Raw genomic sequence first — 17,398 nt, forward strand, 5'->3', positions numbered from 1 at the left:
TTACTGTCCGCTGGTCAATCACGCGTGATTTATAGTGGAGCTCATGGCGGATAACAATTATCCGCCCTGGTGGAGCTCTCGCGCTGTCCGCGCTGCCAGGGTGGCCTGTGAGTATAGTGGGGACGTAGTAAATAAGCAAAGCGAAAATAAGAAGCGCGCGACTTGGCAAAGGGAGCGGTGGCGGCGGGAAAAACTGACACCATCATTTTAAAAGGTCATGTTGAGAATGGTCATTTGACCAAGTTTGATGCTCTAAAGTTGAACAGGGATCAAGTTATGACTCTTGAAACATGGTTAAAGATCCATACAAACGTCTATAATTTTGTGACAGCCTCCCCCAAAACCATATAAACTATTTAAAATTTTTCAGTTTTTCTTTTTAAACTGTAAAGCTCGTCATGCATGTACTACTTGGAAGGAACTAATTGGAAAATCACTGTGTTTGCCCATTTTAGGAATACCCCAGAAATCGTGAAAAAAAAAAAAGAGTTTATATGGTTTGGTGCATAGGGGACACTGTCACAAAATTACAGAGGTTTGTATGGCTTTTTAACCTTGTTTCAAGAGTCATAACTTGATCCCTGTTAGACCTTAGAGCACCAAACTTGGTCAAAATGACCTCTTATATGGTGATGTCAGTTTATCGATTAGTTTAAATTTTAAACTCGCCCCAGTTCCCTACGCAACTCCGAAATGGCCAATAGAAAACTGATACATGCTTTACAAATGTAAAAAGACTCAAGATTTTAAGACACTTTAATACTTGTCTTGGTGAATGAAAATTGTTGTCTCTGTAAATGTTTCACCGAACTGATTACATTTCTTTTGTTGATTATTAGTAGTCGCTCTTGCAATTTTAATGGCTGTGCCGTTGTTCAGTCTATCATGGATATCGCTTGCAGGAGTACTCAAAATGCCGCGCGTATCAAACGTTTTTAAAAATTGCACATCGTTATATAACCACTAAATAAAAAAATAAACATGATAAATTAATTTTATCCATTTACGTTTATTCACTTAGCTCCCATTGCAAATTTGGCACTTGTCACGGCAAAAAGAGAACCGGCTAGCCGGGAAGGTAATTTTGGAAATTTTTTGAACGTTTTTGCTAAAAGCATCTTGCATACTACACAGGAGCAGATTGCTCTGACTGAACAGTCCCGATATTATGCGGAATTCTCTTCATGAAAATGTTTTATAATGTGGTCAATTCTATAATTTGTTGTGCAAAGGAAGCGCGTGCTTCGATCGTCCTGAAATGAGTCCATTTTGTCTTGCAAAATTGTGAAAACTTTAAACTGCATTCTGTCCGAGGCCTGTATGATAAAAAACAGCGCCTCATAGTACTGTGTACCTCAGATGTGATGTATAAAAAGTATAAAAGGCTGCTTTACACACTACTAGATTTGTTGGCAAGATTTTGTAAAGTAAACTTGTCGAAAGCAAAATTCGGCCGAGCAGATTGAGCAGGAGGAGGAGAAAAAGCGGAAGTACCAACAGAGAGTACTGGATGTTGAAATGGGATCTTTCACTCCTCTTGCTACGATCAGTGTTCTTTTCTTTTAGTCACCATGGTCACCAATTTTTCCATCTAATTGCACTTAAAGTCGGGGTTGAGGATGGCTTGTTAACCAGGATATCCTTCGGGATGCTGGCAAGCCACGGGAAGTGACCTAGGCCAAATTTTTCACTTTTCTTTTAGTTTTCCCCCTTTTCTTTGGGTCTAGTTTTTCTTAGGTGGTAGTTTTGTTTAGGGGGGGGGGGGGGGGTTTCTATTGGATCAAGAGATTATAGTCTCTTGATTGGATCAAGAGACTCTTGATTGGATTTAATTTTCTAGTCAGTAGTTTCGAATACGAGGACGGGGCAAAGGCTAGTTTTTCTCGGAGTTCGCCGTTTTTTCCGAACAAGCTAATAGTCTCTTTTTTTGCCTGACTTACCTTGACGATAGGAGATTAAATCGCGTTATTCTAAAATTGTATCCTTGACGATTGGAGGTAAAATCGCGAAACTTGAAGTCATCGATCTCATCGATGACGCCATCTTGGATTGGAGCGCGGGTGATAAAATTATCGCGCGCTCGCCGATGGCTTTGAGAAGAACGAAAAGAAAAATAAAACAACGTCTGTGCACGGGCTAGAGCGGCTCCGGGAACAAAAATGCGTACGTGTCTCCTCATTTAAATTAATAATAAAACTAATAATAATATATCTGCCAACATTTTTACATTTATAGGCGTGACATTTTTTATCTTAAGAGCCGGCCAAGATTTTTCGTAAGGTCCGATAATATCCGAAGACGTTACGAAGAGTTCCGTCTTACACGAACATGAGAACACAAAGGAACATTGACTTCCCTACTAAAAAAAGAGAATTCAGAGAAAGTCTATCATCCACATAGACTTTTCTTTTCTCTCTTTAGTTCTGGTTTCTTTAAATAACTAATATATCTTTCAAAATGTGTCAGTTAACGCTGTAATGGCTCAAACTTTTCCACCAGGCGTGACAAATCGGAACACAGGCGTGAGTAGGCGTCAGATCGAAGTTTTCGATCCGCAGGGGTGACAATCACACCTTAGGTGTGACACTTGGCAGGTACCAGAAAACTCCGGGAGCGATTATTATATTTTTTATCTCTAAGTATGTTCCCTAAACCATATGCAAATGTAGCGGCAATTTTTACTGTTCAAAGTAGACAGACTGCAAATTATAGTTACATTAGACATTGTTAATAGGCCATTTTACAGTTATGGATGGAAGCGAGGCTGAGGGTGACCTTGTTTACATACAAACCTTCCTGCTTTAACATGTAAATCAATTTATTCTTATGCTTACTAGTATTTTTCATGAACAATTTCCATAACAAAGCAAAGAAGGTTTCTATCAAAACAAGGTCACCCTCACCCTCGCTTCCATCCATAACTGTAAAATGGCCTATTGAGCTGTTTTCCTCTCTTTGGACAAGGATAAAAAAGTTATAAGGATTTAGCAAGTGAGTAATAGGTAAGTTTAGATATCAAATACGCGCAGAGACGACAGCGCATCGCTTGAAAACCCGTGACTTGCGGCAAAATTTTCAAGCCTTCAAAAGCATTCTTAATTCGGGAGCTCTTTTCCTCTCTTTGGATAAGGATAAGAAAGTTAAAAGGATTTCATAAGTGAGTGATCATGATAGGTCAGGAGTGGCGCATGTAGCTGCCTATATACGCGCAGAGACGACAGCACTTTGCTAGAAGACGATCGAAGACCCGTGACATGCGGCAAAAATTTCAAACCTTCAAAAACGAACAAAACAGTCAATGTTTCGAGGTCAAATTAGAGACTCACAATTTTCTACACAACATTCGTCAATCACTTGTACACTTCTGTTATATACCCTCAAAAAGCTCATCTCGACTCGGTGTTTATTAGCTACCTTCCACGCACATCGGGTCAGATATTTGTATGAGTTTCATTTCCTCGTATTTCTTGGGATCAAGTGTAGCCGAGAGGAAATTTTATACCCAATTCGTCTATAACCTGAGATCAGGCTCTATTTTCGTTTCGCTTTGAAAACAACATTCCGGCGGGTAAGGCGAAACGAAAATAAATTTTAGCGGTAGCCGTTAGAGAGAATATATGAGAACCGCTAAAGGGTCTTGACATACTGCAAGCCAGCGAGCCATGCGAGTCACGCGAGGCGCGAGGCATCGGTAAAAAAATAATTTTTTTACAGATGAGGAGTTGAGCACTCATTATACTGATTAGGATTAAGCTTTCATTTTACGGATTAGGGTTAAGCACTCATTTTAGGGCTAGGGTTAAGCGCTGTTTAGGGTTAAACACTTATTTACAACGGTTAGCGTTCAGTTAATGTTTTCCGTATTACTTTTTTTTAATTTTTATGGTGTTTTTTTTCAATGATTCTTCAATGGACTGCATGGCTCACATGACTCGCTGGCTCGCATTTTATACACACTCACCGCTAAAATTGGGCCTGATCTCAGGTTAATTCGTCTACGGCTGTTTGTTGGCCTCAGAGTTTCGGTATTTGAATGTTTTGTTTCACCTAAGAATTTCATAACCTTTTATTCTTTAAATTCTGATTTGGACTCCTAGAAATTTCTGCAACTAACTTAAAATCTCACTTGAAAGAAGTGAAAGGAGTAAATAAGAATAGGAAAACGGCTGATTGACGATTTATACAAAGATCGAATCTGCAAACTGCTTGCTTGTTACCTTAATTTGCCTAAAGACAAAGTTATATGGCCGGAACTGACGAAAGACAGAAAACCGCAGCTCGAAAAATGGCTCTATAATAAAGACTGCAGACCGCTTAAATAGGGCCGTTCAACATACAGGTTCCAAGTACACCTCTCTAGTGACTCAAAATAAAAAAGAACTATATGACTATGAGTAGCCTCCATACTCTAAGGTTTCCAACGTCGCGAAACTTCATGACTTTTCTTGCCATTTCAATGTGCATTCACTCAGAAAAGGTCAAGTGTATGCCAAGTTCTTAAACGAGCTCGGTTCATTCTTCGCAACGTCAAGAAAATGAGATATCAGAACTTATCACAAACACTTCCGAAATTTAGAAATGGATCTGAAAGTTCCAAAGATACCGTCGATTTTTCCACGTGGCAGTTCAGGGGTACCCAACGACCGTTTCCTCCTAAATGCCTTGAAAACACTTTCCAGGCTATCCAGAGTACCTTTAGATCTCTCCATCGCCACTCTAACCAACCAATAAGGTGGCGTCCTTAAAACAACCACGCAGTAGGACAAAGAACCAAGAATAGATTTGAAATATTTTTCATGGGAAGAGGCAGGTGACGTATGTGGGATTCGATCTCTTAGCTCATTCTCTCTTGCTCTTAGACGCTATTAGACAGTAGACTCGTTCCATTCTTCTTTGTACAACTACTCGGCCATTGTTCACCCCCTCACACCTGCCGTATCGTTCAAGTAGGCTAAGAACACGTTTTTAGAATAAAAATAAAAACAGTTCAGTCTTCAGTCTCCTTTCTTGGAGAGTATATTTCCTATAGTGACAATCATGTTGGCTCTTCCGTTTAACATTTTGCTTTTTTCAACGAAAAAGTGGAAAAACAACACTACAAATACAAACAACAAATAAGCATTATCAAATACTGGTAACCAAGTAGTCACAATGTTGGAACAACAAAAGAAAAAGTGTATACAGATTTCTACCATGTTGGTTCTCTCTCAGTGGGTAACTTATGAAACGAAAATGTATTTCGTTAGAATTAAAATGAGCCAAATCAGTTGGGGGCGGGTCAATTATGCTTGAAGCATGTTTGCATAATAATTGTTGTCAGATGGATACAAACAGGTTACAAACATGGTTATTGAGCAAACAAGCAACCTCTGAAGCTAGCGGTTTTTTCAGCAGTTCACGGTTATTTTTTCTAAATGCAGTCTGGCCGAAGGTAAGTCAATAAGCAGCTGCATAATTAAAATGAAGACAAACCATAAAATTATTCTTTTTTATTCCCGGCCTTACAAAATATATATTTTTTGAATACGTTTAGTTTCAGAAAAGTAATTTTTTCAAAAAAGCGCTGATTATTCTATCACTAAAACCGCAGAATACTTCCTTATTTTTATTCCAAGTCGAGGAACTGAGCTAGGGGCCAGAAATTTTCGTTACATATCTGATTCTTTTGATGGATAAGAAATTCATTGAAGTAAGATCTTCTCTTGATTCAAGTGACCTACCACAGAAAGAAACCAGGCTGAGAATGTTTAAGGATGCTTTTTAGAAATCTTCTAGGGGAAATTAGGAGCCATAATAGGACTTTTGATCAAATATAATTTGGTTTTGCTAGGTTGCTTTCCTGTTCTCTGTAATCCTGGTAATCAGGCAAACAACTGAACTAGCACCCTTGAAAAAAGAAAAAAGGGTTTATGGAATTTTACAAGCTCAGAATCCTGGTGGATTTTAAAACCGTTAATACCCCATCCTGGTGTGGTAAGGGTGTTGGGACCGGCCCGCGCTGACAAGTTGATTACCAGGCATTGATTTTCGCGTTTTGCATAAAAACCAGAATAGGAAAGGATACGGCCTTAGTTTATACTACAAAAAGGCACCAACTTTGCCTCCCATATGGTCGATCTGTTGTTGTATTATCAAGGGGGAGGGGTTCTACTCACAACGGAAGCCTGGCGAGTCTTTTGAACCAGCCCATCCCTACCCACCATCAAAACGTTACCCCCTGCATCCCTTCCCTAGCTCAATTATATTTGATTTGTTTTCTCTAGTGAGGTAAAACTATGCAATGTACTGGAAACGAGCGTACAGAAGATGTAATCCCTGGTAATCAGGCAAACAGGCAGCTCAATTATATTTGATTTGTTTTCTCTAGTGAGGTAAAACTATACAATGAACTGGAAACGAGCGTGCAGAAGATGGATACTTCCGCTATGGCTCCGTGGATTCTTAGCAGGATGTCTTTCATGTTCTTTCATTTTTAGTTTGTTTCTGGGCATGCGTGATTCAGTGGAACGGTCAGATGAGTCAGCTAACAATTATCGCGACCATCACAACAAAAAAATAAGTTCTCAACAATTTAAGATGCATCTACCAAACATGGCTGCCAGGAGGAATGTGATTATTGTGTCTCATGGCCGTTCTGGGTCTTCCATCACCGGTGATATTTTTAATCATCATCCCGACGTATTTTATTTGTATGAACCGCTTCAAACTGTGCAGAGGACTCAACAAAAATTTAACGTGGGTTACAAAGGTCTTGCGGAAATCTTCCTGACAAAGGTTCTCGGCTGTAGCTTTGATGAGCCGCTTTTTCTTGAAGATATAGAATGGTATTATCGGAGACCAGTTCACCCTAAAATAAGTCAAGCGATTGGTTCACCTCCTCTGTGTCCTTATAATCTGTCAGACGAGAAATGGGATTACAAAAAGTGCTCAAAAATGACAAGTAAATCCCTAGGAAATGCATGCAAAAATCACTACCAGCTAACTGTTATAAAGATACTTCTAAGTCGCATTCCGCAAAACAGTCTTCAAAGCATCATTTCTGCTTGTAATTCTGAAGATATAGATTGTAAAATCGTGTTTCTAGTGAGAGATCCTCGCGCTGTGATACCTTCCTCATTAAGCGTACGTTTTTATAAAGAACAGGGCGGGGTTGGCAAGTTAGGCACAAGGAAGTTTAGCTATGATCTGTGCAAAATAACCGAGGAGAACCTGTATTTTTTAAGATATTTACCTGACTGGTTGCGCAGCCGTACAATGTTGCTGCGATACGAAGATTTAGCCAACAAGCCACTGAAACAATTAAGGCGTTTGTACAAGTTTGCGGGACTGTCTGTTATAGAAAGTGTTGCTGATTGGTTGAATCGAGTCACACATCCAAGCAAAAGTAGAGATGAGATAAAAATAACGGGCAGTCAAGCTGCGTTCACTGTTGATGATGCACAAGCTGCTATCAACAGATGGAGATGGAAGGTGCATCCTCATGAAATTGCTATCATTGAGAAGTATTGTAAAGGTGTTATTAAGTTGATGGGTTACACACTCTTAGATAATTCTTTCGAATTACAGAGTAATATATCAATTCCCCTTTATAGTCAAGATTATGAAGCAAAAGACTGGTTTCAAGATTGATAAAAAAGAAAGCACAGTAAATTTTTGATTAGGAGAATCAACTTTCAAGTAAAATGAATAAAAATTACTATCAGCTCAATCAACCGTGACTATTAGGCCTAAAAACCCCAAGCATTTGCCTCCTTCCCCAATTTCTCCCCAACTTCCAAGACCATCCTGAGTATGCGCACTATTGAGAGTCTGATAAAAACATTGCAAGATATTAAAATACTGGATCATTTCCGCTGCTTTCTTACCCTGGATGCTAGAGATTTTGCACACGCGGTTCCCGGTTTCGGTGAAGTCTTAACAGTGGACCACGTGAAAGGATCTAAGGACTTTTAGACATTCTATACAAGTAGCATTGTTATATTGTTAGCAATTAATTAATATAATTTTCTGTTATTGTATAAACTACTGTAAGAAAGTGGAATAAACTATATTTAAAATACGTAGTGCCTCGACCAAAAGAAACAATTTTCTTTCATTTCTTTGTTGGATCAAAACTTGATTGTGCAAGTTAATTATATAGAGTGATTCAATTTTTGTCTTCGTTGAAGTTTTATTTTTCATTGTTTTTAGGTAAGGTGATTAATGATAATGCGTTTGAAAAAGAAAATGAAATTTTGTGTAAAATTGAACAACAACATATCTTTTTAACTTAACACTTCGTTTACAGTTTTTCTATCTACGTTTTTAGAAAGTGCATGTACATTTCATTTTTCATGTTATTTTGCAGAGCATTTAATAATAATAATAATAATTAATTTTGTACTAATAACTTAAACCCTCAACAGGGTGCTGAGTATAAAACTATAATTTCAATAAACCACAGACACGTGTGGACATTTATGTTAGTTTAGGGTGAAGGGGTGATTCTGAATACAAAAAAATAGACCCAAATAAATGAGGTTATGGTATTGATAAATTACTTGAAGTTATGTTCCAACTTGATGGTTTTCGTTCTTTTATATTAAAAATACCTATGGAGCCTATAAGACTCCTGTATCTTATTAAACTAACACTTGCACTCTCTGTCTCAGAATTATGAAGACAGGATGCTCATTCCAAATCCTTGATACTGTGTATGAAATCCTGTTGTGTGGCTATTCAAATTAAATCTCTTTAGCAGTACTTTGAATAGGTTATGATTATTCTTTGACACAGTATGACATAAAATTTTTCTCAAAAATTTGTTACCAGGGGTGCAGTAACCTGTCCACGGCCCCCAATTTTTCCATAAGGTGGTCAAGATCAAGTGCTCACCATCCTGGCAGCCATTTTGTAATTGGGTTCAAATGAACCAAGGAGAGTGGGCATCAGGGTTGATAGTAGTGGGGGGAGTGATCCCAAACTGTGTTCACCCCCTGAGTAGATTAGATAGTCATTTTCAGGTCAAGATGGTCACCTGCAGTGTTTGTTCTCAGCAATCTTATGAAAAAATAGGGGACTGTGAACAGTCTAGGGGTGCATATTATGACCTCCTAAAATCATTTTCAAGTGACCATCATCTGTTCATTTTGCTGTGTAATTGATGCAAATGATCAGCAGCTCTCTGAGTAATGTTCAATGCTGCGTGAATTTTTCGCAGTCCTGGTTCACTCATCAATGACAAACCACACAGTCCAAAGTATGTATGTAAAGCATCTATAAACAAATGATAAATATGAAAGCTATATTACTGTGTTAAATGAGGCTGTAAAACTAGAATGAAGTTATCAAGAATTATTTTGTTTTGTGTCATAACACTCTAGTGAGCTCAAGCAAGCGCGACAATGAAAATGGAAACAACAAAAATAATTAAAGAAACAGGTTTAATAAGCAAAGCAAAAACTCTGAACATGCAGCACACTTTTTTGGTAGATTTCTTTGCCATCATTGCAAGATTAACATAATTTGTCAAATTTGAACGGAAGGGTTATAACGCAGTCATCACTTTTGTCTCTTTCATTTTCGTTTCATGAAAAGCAATTGTGGTGACTTTGATTTCATTTGAAATATCCATACAGAGTCTAACTGATCATGTTAGATCTATGTTATATCCTTGTGGTTGGTATCCAGACTGACTAGACTGTATAAAAATAAGCTGATGGTTTGACATATAAACAGTATATAATACTTACCTGGGTGGTTCCCTGGCCACTTGCTAAAGCCACCTGTGACTGGAGCCTGTGTTGACATGAGGTACTCGCGATTGGATGGAAAATCCACACAAGAAAATGCACCTAGTAACTAGATACGGAGAAGAAAAAGTAAAATGATGTACAAACCTAGGATCAATTTAGGGTTCTGAGAAACTGACAATCTATCCCTTCCCTAAGCCAACGTGTTGCCCTAAGTGAGAAGTAAGTGTTCATGTTAGCTTAGGGGAGGGGTCGGTGGGCAGTTTCCCAGAAACCCGATCCCACAACTACATACTTTGTTTTGATCAGCAGCAAGACTTTGATTTAAGAAAAGAAGTAGCGAGCTTGGAAGCTATAATTACCTGAGAGAACCAGGGAGAATGCTTAGCAATAAAATAATAATTATTTTATCGTCTAGTTGGTTATTAGTTTTGTGGGAGAATCTAGGAATTCCTCTACAGTTAGGCATACTTGTAAGTAAGCTGCCAGGAGCCACCACTGACCACATAGTACTGGCCTAGAGCCCTGAATGGCATTGTTTAACTTGATTTACATATTCACAGTGTAGATGTACATTTCCTGGGAATTTACCAAAATACAGAAATATTATTGAAAGAAGAAGAGTGTAAATTTTCCTATTCTTGCAGGAAACTGTCCATTTAAATACCTCTAATGATGCTCCCACCCAAAAGGAATAACAAGTGTCTACTGGTTTGTTAGGACGGCCCTGAAATCCAGACTTCTGACGAAATAAACACCACCTCTTTATTTGTTCAAGTTCATCTGCCACAAGAGAAGAATCCAGTTGATTCATTAAGACAAGGGATGCTACTGCACAGAAAGTTGATCCACCTGGAACGAAAAAAAATTGATTATCTTTAGTGTCCTGAAAATACATGCAATGTTACAATACTTGAAGACTTAGTTACTGGTGAAAAGAAACTGTGGTTTGAGTAGAGATGGTAACCTTTGGAGAAACCTTGTTCCCAGTCTCCATCCAACATCCCAGTTCTCACACATACCCCTAAGAGGGGTCTTGGCCCCAAAACTGACCACATTCCATCCTATAGCAGCTTTGCACAGAGCTGGGAAAACTCCCACAAAGAATTTCATTGGTAAATCCTTAATGAATAATCCTCTTCTCTTAACATATGGCAGTAGCTGGTCTATATCTCTTTAGATCTCCCTTTAACTGGAAGCTCATGTTTATTATTAGTTAGGGTCCTTTGGGGGTGCAAGAGTGGTGAGGTGGTGAAAGCACTCGCCTCCCACTAATGTGGCTCAGGTTCATATCCCAGCGTCCATGCCATTAACCTGTACAGTGTTCTCACCAGGATTTCATACACTGGGGTCTACAGGACCCAAAGAGAAGCTAAAAGGGCCTGGTCATGAGGGAGAAAAGTGGGTCACAATTTTTAGATACAGTTGACTCAACGTTTTAACAGGTCTGACTCTTAGATAATGATGGATGTTGTCTAAAGACAACATAAACAATTAAATTTTGGCTTACATTATAAGGAGATGTACGTATGTGAATGTATGCTTACGTATGTTTTGTAATAGTTTTTTTTTTCCTTCTTTGCCCCTTGGGACCCCTTTGGCTAATTATGGTGGCGCATTTCCCCAAAAAAGTGCGGCAATGCCACAATGCCACGGTCTGGTAAGAACACTGCCTGTATGTGGGTTGATTTTGTGGTTGGTTCTCTCCACTGCTCCAAGATGAGGTCTACTGTATGGGTACTCCAGTTTGCCCTTCTCCTCAAAACCCAGCACTTTTAAATTCCAGTTCAATATGAAGCACACGGATACATTCAAGTGAGTTCTTGAGAACTCCTAACTGTTTTTTGAGGAAATAAACTACAATAAAATTTTCATTCCTTGTTTCATAAAACCAATTATTTGTCAATTCTTGTTACAAGTATTACTGTTATACCTGAATAGCAAAATAGGTATTTGTGACCATGCTTATCATATTAGGTGAAAGCTAAACAAAAATAATACAATGCCAAAATGGTAATACTTAAATACAAAACTTACCATGAGCTTCCAGGCTTGGTCCTTGGCCAAAACCATACTCATATGACTAGCAAACAGTCAAACAGACAACATTTTAGGCTTTAAAATACATCATAACAAAGTGATCAGCAAGAGATCTTTTTATAAATTTGAAGTACATTACAATGTATTTTTTTTACAAAATTTAACAGTTAATATATTAGTTCTCAGGGTCACAATTTCTTCTGTATATATACATGTATGAACAAGAAAAGAATAATTACCATGCTTTTTCGGATGTACTCTACTAATTTAGAGGTATCCAATCCACTCCAGTCATTTAAAAAGTAGCTAATGCAACAAGCACAGTAAACAAATCGCATGTCATTTTCACTACCCTCCACAGTGGGTCGAAAACTGCAAAATTAGATTTAAATATTTACATGTAAGTAGAATGTCAAGAATTTCTCACATCTTACTATCACCAACTGAGAAATAGCACATGTCCAGCTCTTGCGGTTTTCATATTTCCTGTATTTTGTTTTTGTTTTGGAATCTTTCCACCCAGAAAATTTGATTTAAAGTTGCTGTTTAACTCTTTAAGTCCCAATAGTGACCGACATCAATATTATTATCTCCTAACAATATGACAATTAGGATCCAAAGCAATGCCTTGGCATATATTTACCTAGGCAGAGTTATAAGCATGTTCAAAGGTTACATTTTTAAAAATAGCATCCTGAAGGTACTTTTATGTAAGATTTACATGTATGTCTCTCTTCTTGGCTTAAGCCCGTGGGCTACTGTGAAAGGTGTGGTGTGACTTAGCCTGTGTGAGAGCAGGCTCGCTTGTGTGAGTTAGGGAAAAAATACTCTGCTGGCAAAATTTTCACTGAACTCACACAAGTGAGCCTGTTCACTGGCTAGGTGTGACTTAAAAAGAAATTCTGAGTGAAAATGCATTCAAATGATGTATCATTTTTGGCCTTAATTGGATAGTTATCCAATAAATAAAAATACAAAATTATTAAGTGAGGTGTTAGAACAAAGTGTAAGCAGATATTTAGACAAGACGAGGGATGGTTTGGGTTAACACAGATTTCTGTACACTGATAGAATTAGATCTCCTAGAGTACAGTAATATTCTGACCTGCCATCAGAGAGTTGTAATGCCTTTAAGCCTTCAATAACAGCTGGTCTATTAACCCGAGATAAATCATCTCCTAAGATAACAAGACTTGCCAAGGCTGTGTATGTCATGGCAATGTGACTGCAATCATAATCATGTACACCCTGAAAAATGTAAGAATAAAAGAGACTGTTACTTGAAGTAAAATAAACGTTGAAACACAAACGATTCTTTTTACTTCAGGTTAACTTAAGCCTATTTTCCCATGCAATATAATTAAGATTGATTGACATATTTCACCATTCTCAAAGCTCAAGAAACCGCAAGTCAGCTAAGTTGGTCATAAGAATGGTTTTCAAGTCACTTGAAACTTTCTTGAATTGTTTCAACCCCTGGTTTCAACTTTCCGACTTAAATGAGATGCAAAGTTACTTGAGATTTTACTTAGGCCTTCACACATGCATTTTTGGTTAAGTAAAACTTAGCAGCTCTTAAGTCTTACTTAATAGCCTAGTGGAAAGACAACCATTGGTGTTTTAAGTTGGCTGTACACCTCTGAGGAACTGTCATTAAGCCAACATCTAAAACTGGAAGCTTTATTCTCACCTCTGATAGAACCTTATGACGAGCTGATGTGGATGAGCCACGGAACCCACACCTTGTCAAGTCTGTATCAGCTGAAACATTGAAAAAAACATAAACATTTTAGGATCACAAACTTTACAAGAATATAGGATTGTCTATGCAAAAATGCCGACTTTCCCAAAATTTCTCAAATTCTTGGTCTCAGAGTCTGGGGCTTGCTAACATTTAGACTCTCAAGAAGTATTGAAATTTCACAATATAGCTCTAGAAGGTTTGTAAAACTCTAAAGTAGCTGCCAAGTTTACTCTTAAGTTATTTATGTTAGCAGCGACTTGTAAACTTATCCAACACACATGCTTTAAGTTTATATCTCAGCAAATATTAGCTAGTTTGGTTAAAAAATTAAGGTCAAATTCAAAAGTCTAAGTCTTTGAAGTCTAATCCAAAGGAAGATTTAAGTTTTGTTTTGAACTTTGTACAAATTGCTGCTTCAAACCTTTTCAGCTATTTGGAGTTTCAGCTGAGGCTGGAATTTTCTCACAAAAAAAGAAATCTTGGCCATATACATTTGCAATATGATTCATTAAAAAATTGTTCCGAATAGAAAAATTTTGAAAAGCGTAAAGATAACAACTTTGAAATAATAATGATTCTTTCTATCAAAGTTATTAGCTTTGTCATACTTTAAAAACTGCAGTTATGAACTTACCAGGAGTATGATCTGGCAGCTTCTGGTTTGAGTAAATCCATTCTATTATTTCCTTTTTGTTTTCCTCCACTATGTGGAGTGAATTTAAAATATCAAGACCAGAAAGTGCAAAGAAAGCCACAGTTACCCTGTCACAATCAAAGCAGAAAAGATGCACATTGTAGCGTTCATCTTGAGAGTTACAGTCACCCTGTTAATACGGACACTGAGGGGGCCATAAAAGGTCCTTTCACTTTATTGGTCATTTCACCTATGTCCTGTTCACTTACATCTTAAGTCATTTTGCTTATGTGTTAGGTCGTTTTGTTAACATCTTTCACTCATGGTTTACTGACATCGATTTTGTGTTTGTTATATTTTACTTACTAAAAGTTTAAGTAAGACTTGATGACAAATTGAATAGTTAAGCATTCTGACAAACCAAAAGAATCAAACAAAACTTTTTGCTTGGTACTTAATCAAAATGTTCAGAGGTCATAGTAGATCATATAGCGCCCCACTTTTATATCAGAACGCTGGAGTCTGTGGTTAATATTACTTCACTTTTACATTTACTAATAATATATAGGTCCTAAAATGTGATGATTGCAGATTTTGGCAACACCAGACTTGCCACACTGGCAGTCCCCGAATTTTTTTTTTTTAAATTTTATTGTTAACTTTTAAGGCCATTCATAAACTTGCTCCGACTTACATTTCCGAACTTGTATCACCGATAGACACAGGGGGTAGGTACTATCTTAGATCAAATAACGGCAAACTTCTTAACATTCCACCATGCAAGTCTCTTTCCACGCTTGGTGATCGATCTTTTTATATGGCTGCCCCTAAATTATGGAACGATCTTCCCCTTTTTATTAGAAATATATCTTCAGTTAATGCTTTCAAGAAGGCTCTTAAAACTCATTTATTTCAGAAGGCGTTTCCCAGCTAATTTATTGTTTTTATTCTCTTTATTAAGAAGGATTTGTATATAGGATTTTAAAGATTAATTTTTGTTTTTAAATTGTTATTTTTACTAATTTTTAGGAACGATGTGTAAATTTTTTTTTTTTTTTTTTTTTTTTTTTTTTTTTGGAATATGTACTAGGATTTTAGGATTTTGTTGAGTCAATGTTATGCGCAGATGAAAATTTCTTTCCCTGGATTGATATTTGCGCAATACAAATCAATAAAATTATTATTATTAATTAATTATCATCTGAGCGCCCCACTTTTATATCAGAACACTGGAGTCTGTGGTTAATATTACTTCACTTTTACATTTACTAATAATATATAGGTCCTAAAATGTGATGATTGCAGATTTTGGCAACACCAGACTTGCCACACTGGCAGTGCCCGAATTACTTTAACCACTGATTTGTAGTTGCTGTGGGCTATCCTTCATAACAGAATTCTTTGACATAAAAAATAAGCAGCCGCAGGGCGTTATTCTTCTAGAGTAAGATTCTTGAGGAAATTTTGTTCTTATTCAAAGAATGACTTACCAGATGTTACCAAAACGACTTATAACACTTTTCTTATAAAACGTTAGCGAAATGACCTAACACATAAGCAAAAATAATGACCTAAGACGTTAGTGAACAGGATGTAGGCGAAACGATTTGTTGGTGGAAGGACCATAAATCCCATAGAAATTGTCCATATTAAGTGGCTTGAATTTAGGGAAAATGTAACTGCGGGCTTTCTTTCTCCAGGGACAAGGGAAACTGTCTGTAATAATGAGGTGTCCACATTAAGTGGGTGTCCATTAAGCGGGTTTGACTGTAATTAATTGAATTGATGCAGTCAATCTCCTCCGTGGCCAATAAACAAAAGAGAGCTTGCAGAGTAGTCATGTACAAAAATACAATGCAGATATTGCCAGAGACTGCATGGGCCCCTTAAAGTTTTCTATTCTTTGCATCTTGGGTTCAAGTATTCTTTATTGAAAGAGTACACCTAAATATTTAAGGCCTCTATTGCAAGGGTCATCACTGACATAGTTGCAATGAGCAAGCCTATGCTTAAATAAAACTGTTACAACAATTAGTACACACGGTATTGGCTTTGCGATTTTACCTTAGTTTATATTATACGATTCGTATTGACATTTGAATTAAAGCTCAGAGTGATCTACAGAATAGTTGAGAACGATAAACAAACCTGCTGGTGTCTAGAGAAGAGTATGCTGATGGTAGTATATCCAAGCATCGTTTAAAGAATTTTACGTGCTTCTTGCAAACAAAATCTTCATTTGATTCATGGAGCTTCTCTTCACTCTCCATTTTGTTCGTTTCCAAGAAACATCCGTTATGTAAGCCTCATTGAAGTGTTTAGGAGAAGAGACTGGGACTGAGACTCACATGTCACAAGTTTGAGAAAAATCCACTTTTCAGCATAAAACAACCGAATCTGGCTATTTAATGTAAAATGTGGTGAAAAAATCTGCAAAAGGCGATTTTTAGGTTTTTTGATTAACCATTCGCCAGTGGACAACCGATTGGGCGTACTATAGCTACCCAATAGCTACCCCCTCCCCCTGCGTATGGACGTACCGCAGAAAAAGGGAAGAAAAGATCGTCTTCGAGAGACTGACGCGAATTGTGTCATGTGACGAATTGCACGAATCACGATCATCTACTCAAACCAACTTTTCATATCACTTTTTAAAACCACCATGACTACTCCATCAACGACGTCCCTTTGGTTCCCAGGGGAAGTAGTAATCCACATTAACCGTGGGGCTCTATCAGAAAGCAGGCGAGGGCTTCCCACTTTTTCTATACTTGTCCAGTACTCCGACAAATTTATGCATGGCTTTGTTAAATTTCTCATTGTTTTGCTTCGTTCTTTATTGTTATACTTTTGTGTAATATTGATACAACAAAATACCATGCATAAATTTTTCGGGTTCCATACATAAATTTGTCGGAGTATTGGACAACCCTTACTTTTTTCTTAGTGTATCATTTTCTGTTTGCTGCATTTTAAATCTCGCGTTTTCATTTTTCTTTTTTTTAGCCCCTGCAGAGAGTTATGGTTGCAAATCGAAATTTCAGACAAAAAAAATTTACCAGTCTGCTTAGCATTCAAGATTTTTACTGGTCCAGGCCCACTAAATAACAACTTTCACTGATCACTAGTTTGTACGGTTTTTTTTCTAAGATACCGATACTTAAAGCGCCTGATGGAACATGCCGGTCACATAGATCTTAAAGATTAGAAAAATAACTTCCTCAGTCTTTCTCTATTCTATGTTTACTT

The 17,398-nt window shown here is 37.4% G+C and overlaps 2 protein-coding genes across 2 annotated transcripts; one reads left to right on the forward strand and one right to left on the reverse strand.

Annotated features, from left to right (window-relative positions):
* Positions 1-6,385: 6,385 nt before the first annotated feature.
* Positions 6,386-8,465, forward strand: LOC140937553 (carbohydrate sulfotransferase 1-like). The gene has a single exon (XM_073387111.1). It carries the CDS (start codon positions 6,490-6,492, stop codon positions 7,627-7,629), a length of 1,140 nt encoding a protein of 379 aa, XP_073243212.1. The 5' UTR covers positions 6,386-6,489; the 3' UTR covers positions 7,630-8,465.
* Positions 8,029-16,428, reverse strand: LOC140937554 (geranylgeranyl transferase type-1 subunit beta-like). The gene is made up of 9 exons (XM_073387112.1): positions 16,298-16,428; positions 14,150-14,277; positions 13,462-13,532; positions 12,877-13,019; positions 12,011-12,143; positions 11,769-11,814; positions 10,399-10,583; positions 9,732-9,840; positions 8,029-9,255 (listed from the first exon to the last, which is right to left on the reverse strand). The coding sequence occupies exons 1-9, from the start codon at positions 16,417-16,419 to the stop codon at positions 9,116-9,118; spliced, it is 1,077 nt and encodes a 358-aa protein (XP_073243213.1). The 5' UTR covers positions 16,420-16,428; the 3' UTR covers positions 8,029-9,115.
* Between the last annotated feature and the right edge of the window lie 970 nt (positions 16,429-17,398).

This window comes from Porites lutea, chromosome 5 (assembly GCF_958299795.1).
Source record: "Porites lutea chromosome 5, jaPorLute2.1, whole genome shotgun sequence".
NCBI classification, from domain to species: Eukaryota; Metazoa; Cnidaria; class Anthozoa; order Scleractinia; family Poritidae; genus Porites; species Porites lutea.

Coding starts and splice junctions, on each gene's coding strand:
- LOC140937553 (XM_073387111.1), top strand. CDS start 6,490: ATGCGTGATTCAGTGGAACGGTCAGATGAGTCAGCTAACAATTATCGC.
- LOC140937554 (XM_073387112.1), bottom strand. CDS start 16,419: ATGGAGAGTGAAGAGAAGCTCCATGAATCAAATGAAGATTTTGTTTGC. Junction 10,584..11,768: donor ACCAAGCCTGGAAGCTCATG/GTAAGTTTTGTA, acceptor TTTTCGTTCCAG/GTGGATCAACTTTCTGTGCA. Junction 9,256..9,731: donor GTGGCCAGGGAACCACCCAG/GTAAGTATTATA, acceptor ATTTGTTTATAG/ATGCTTTACATACATACTTT.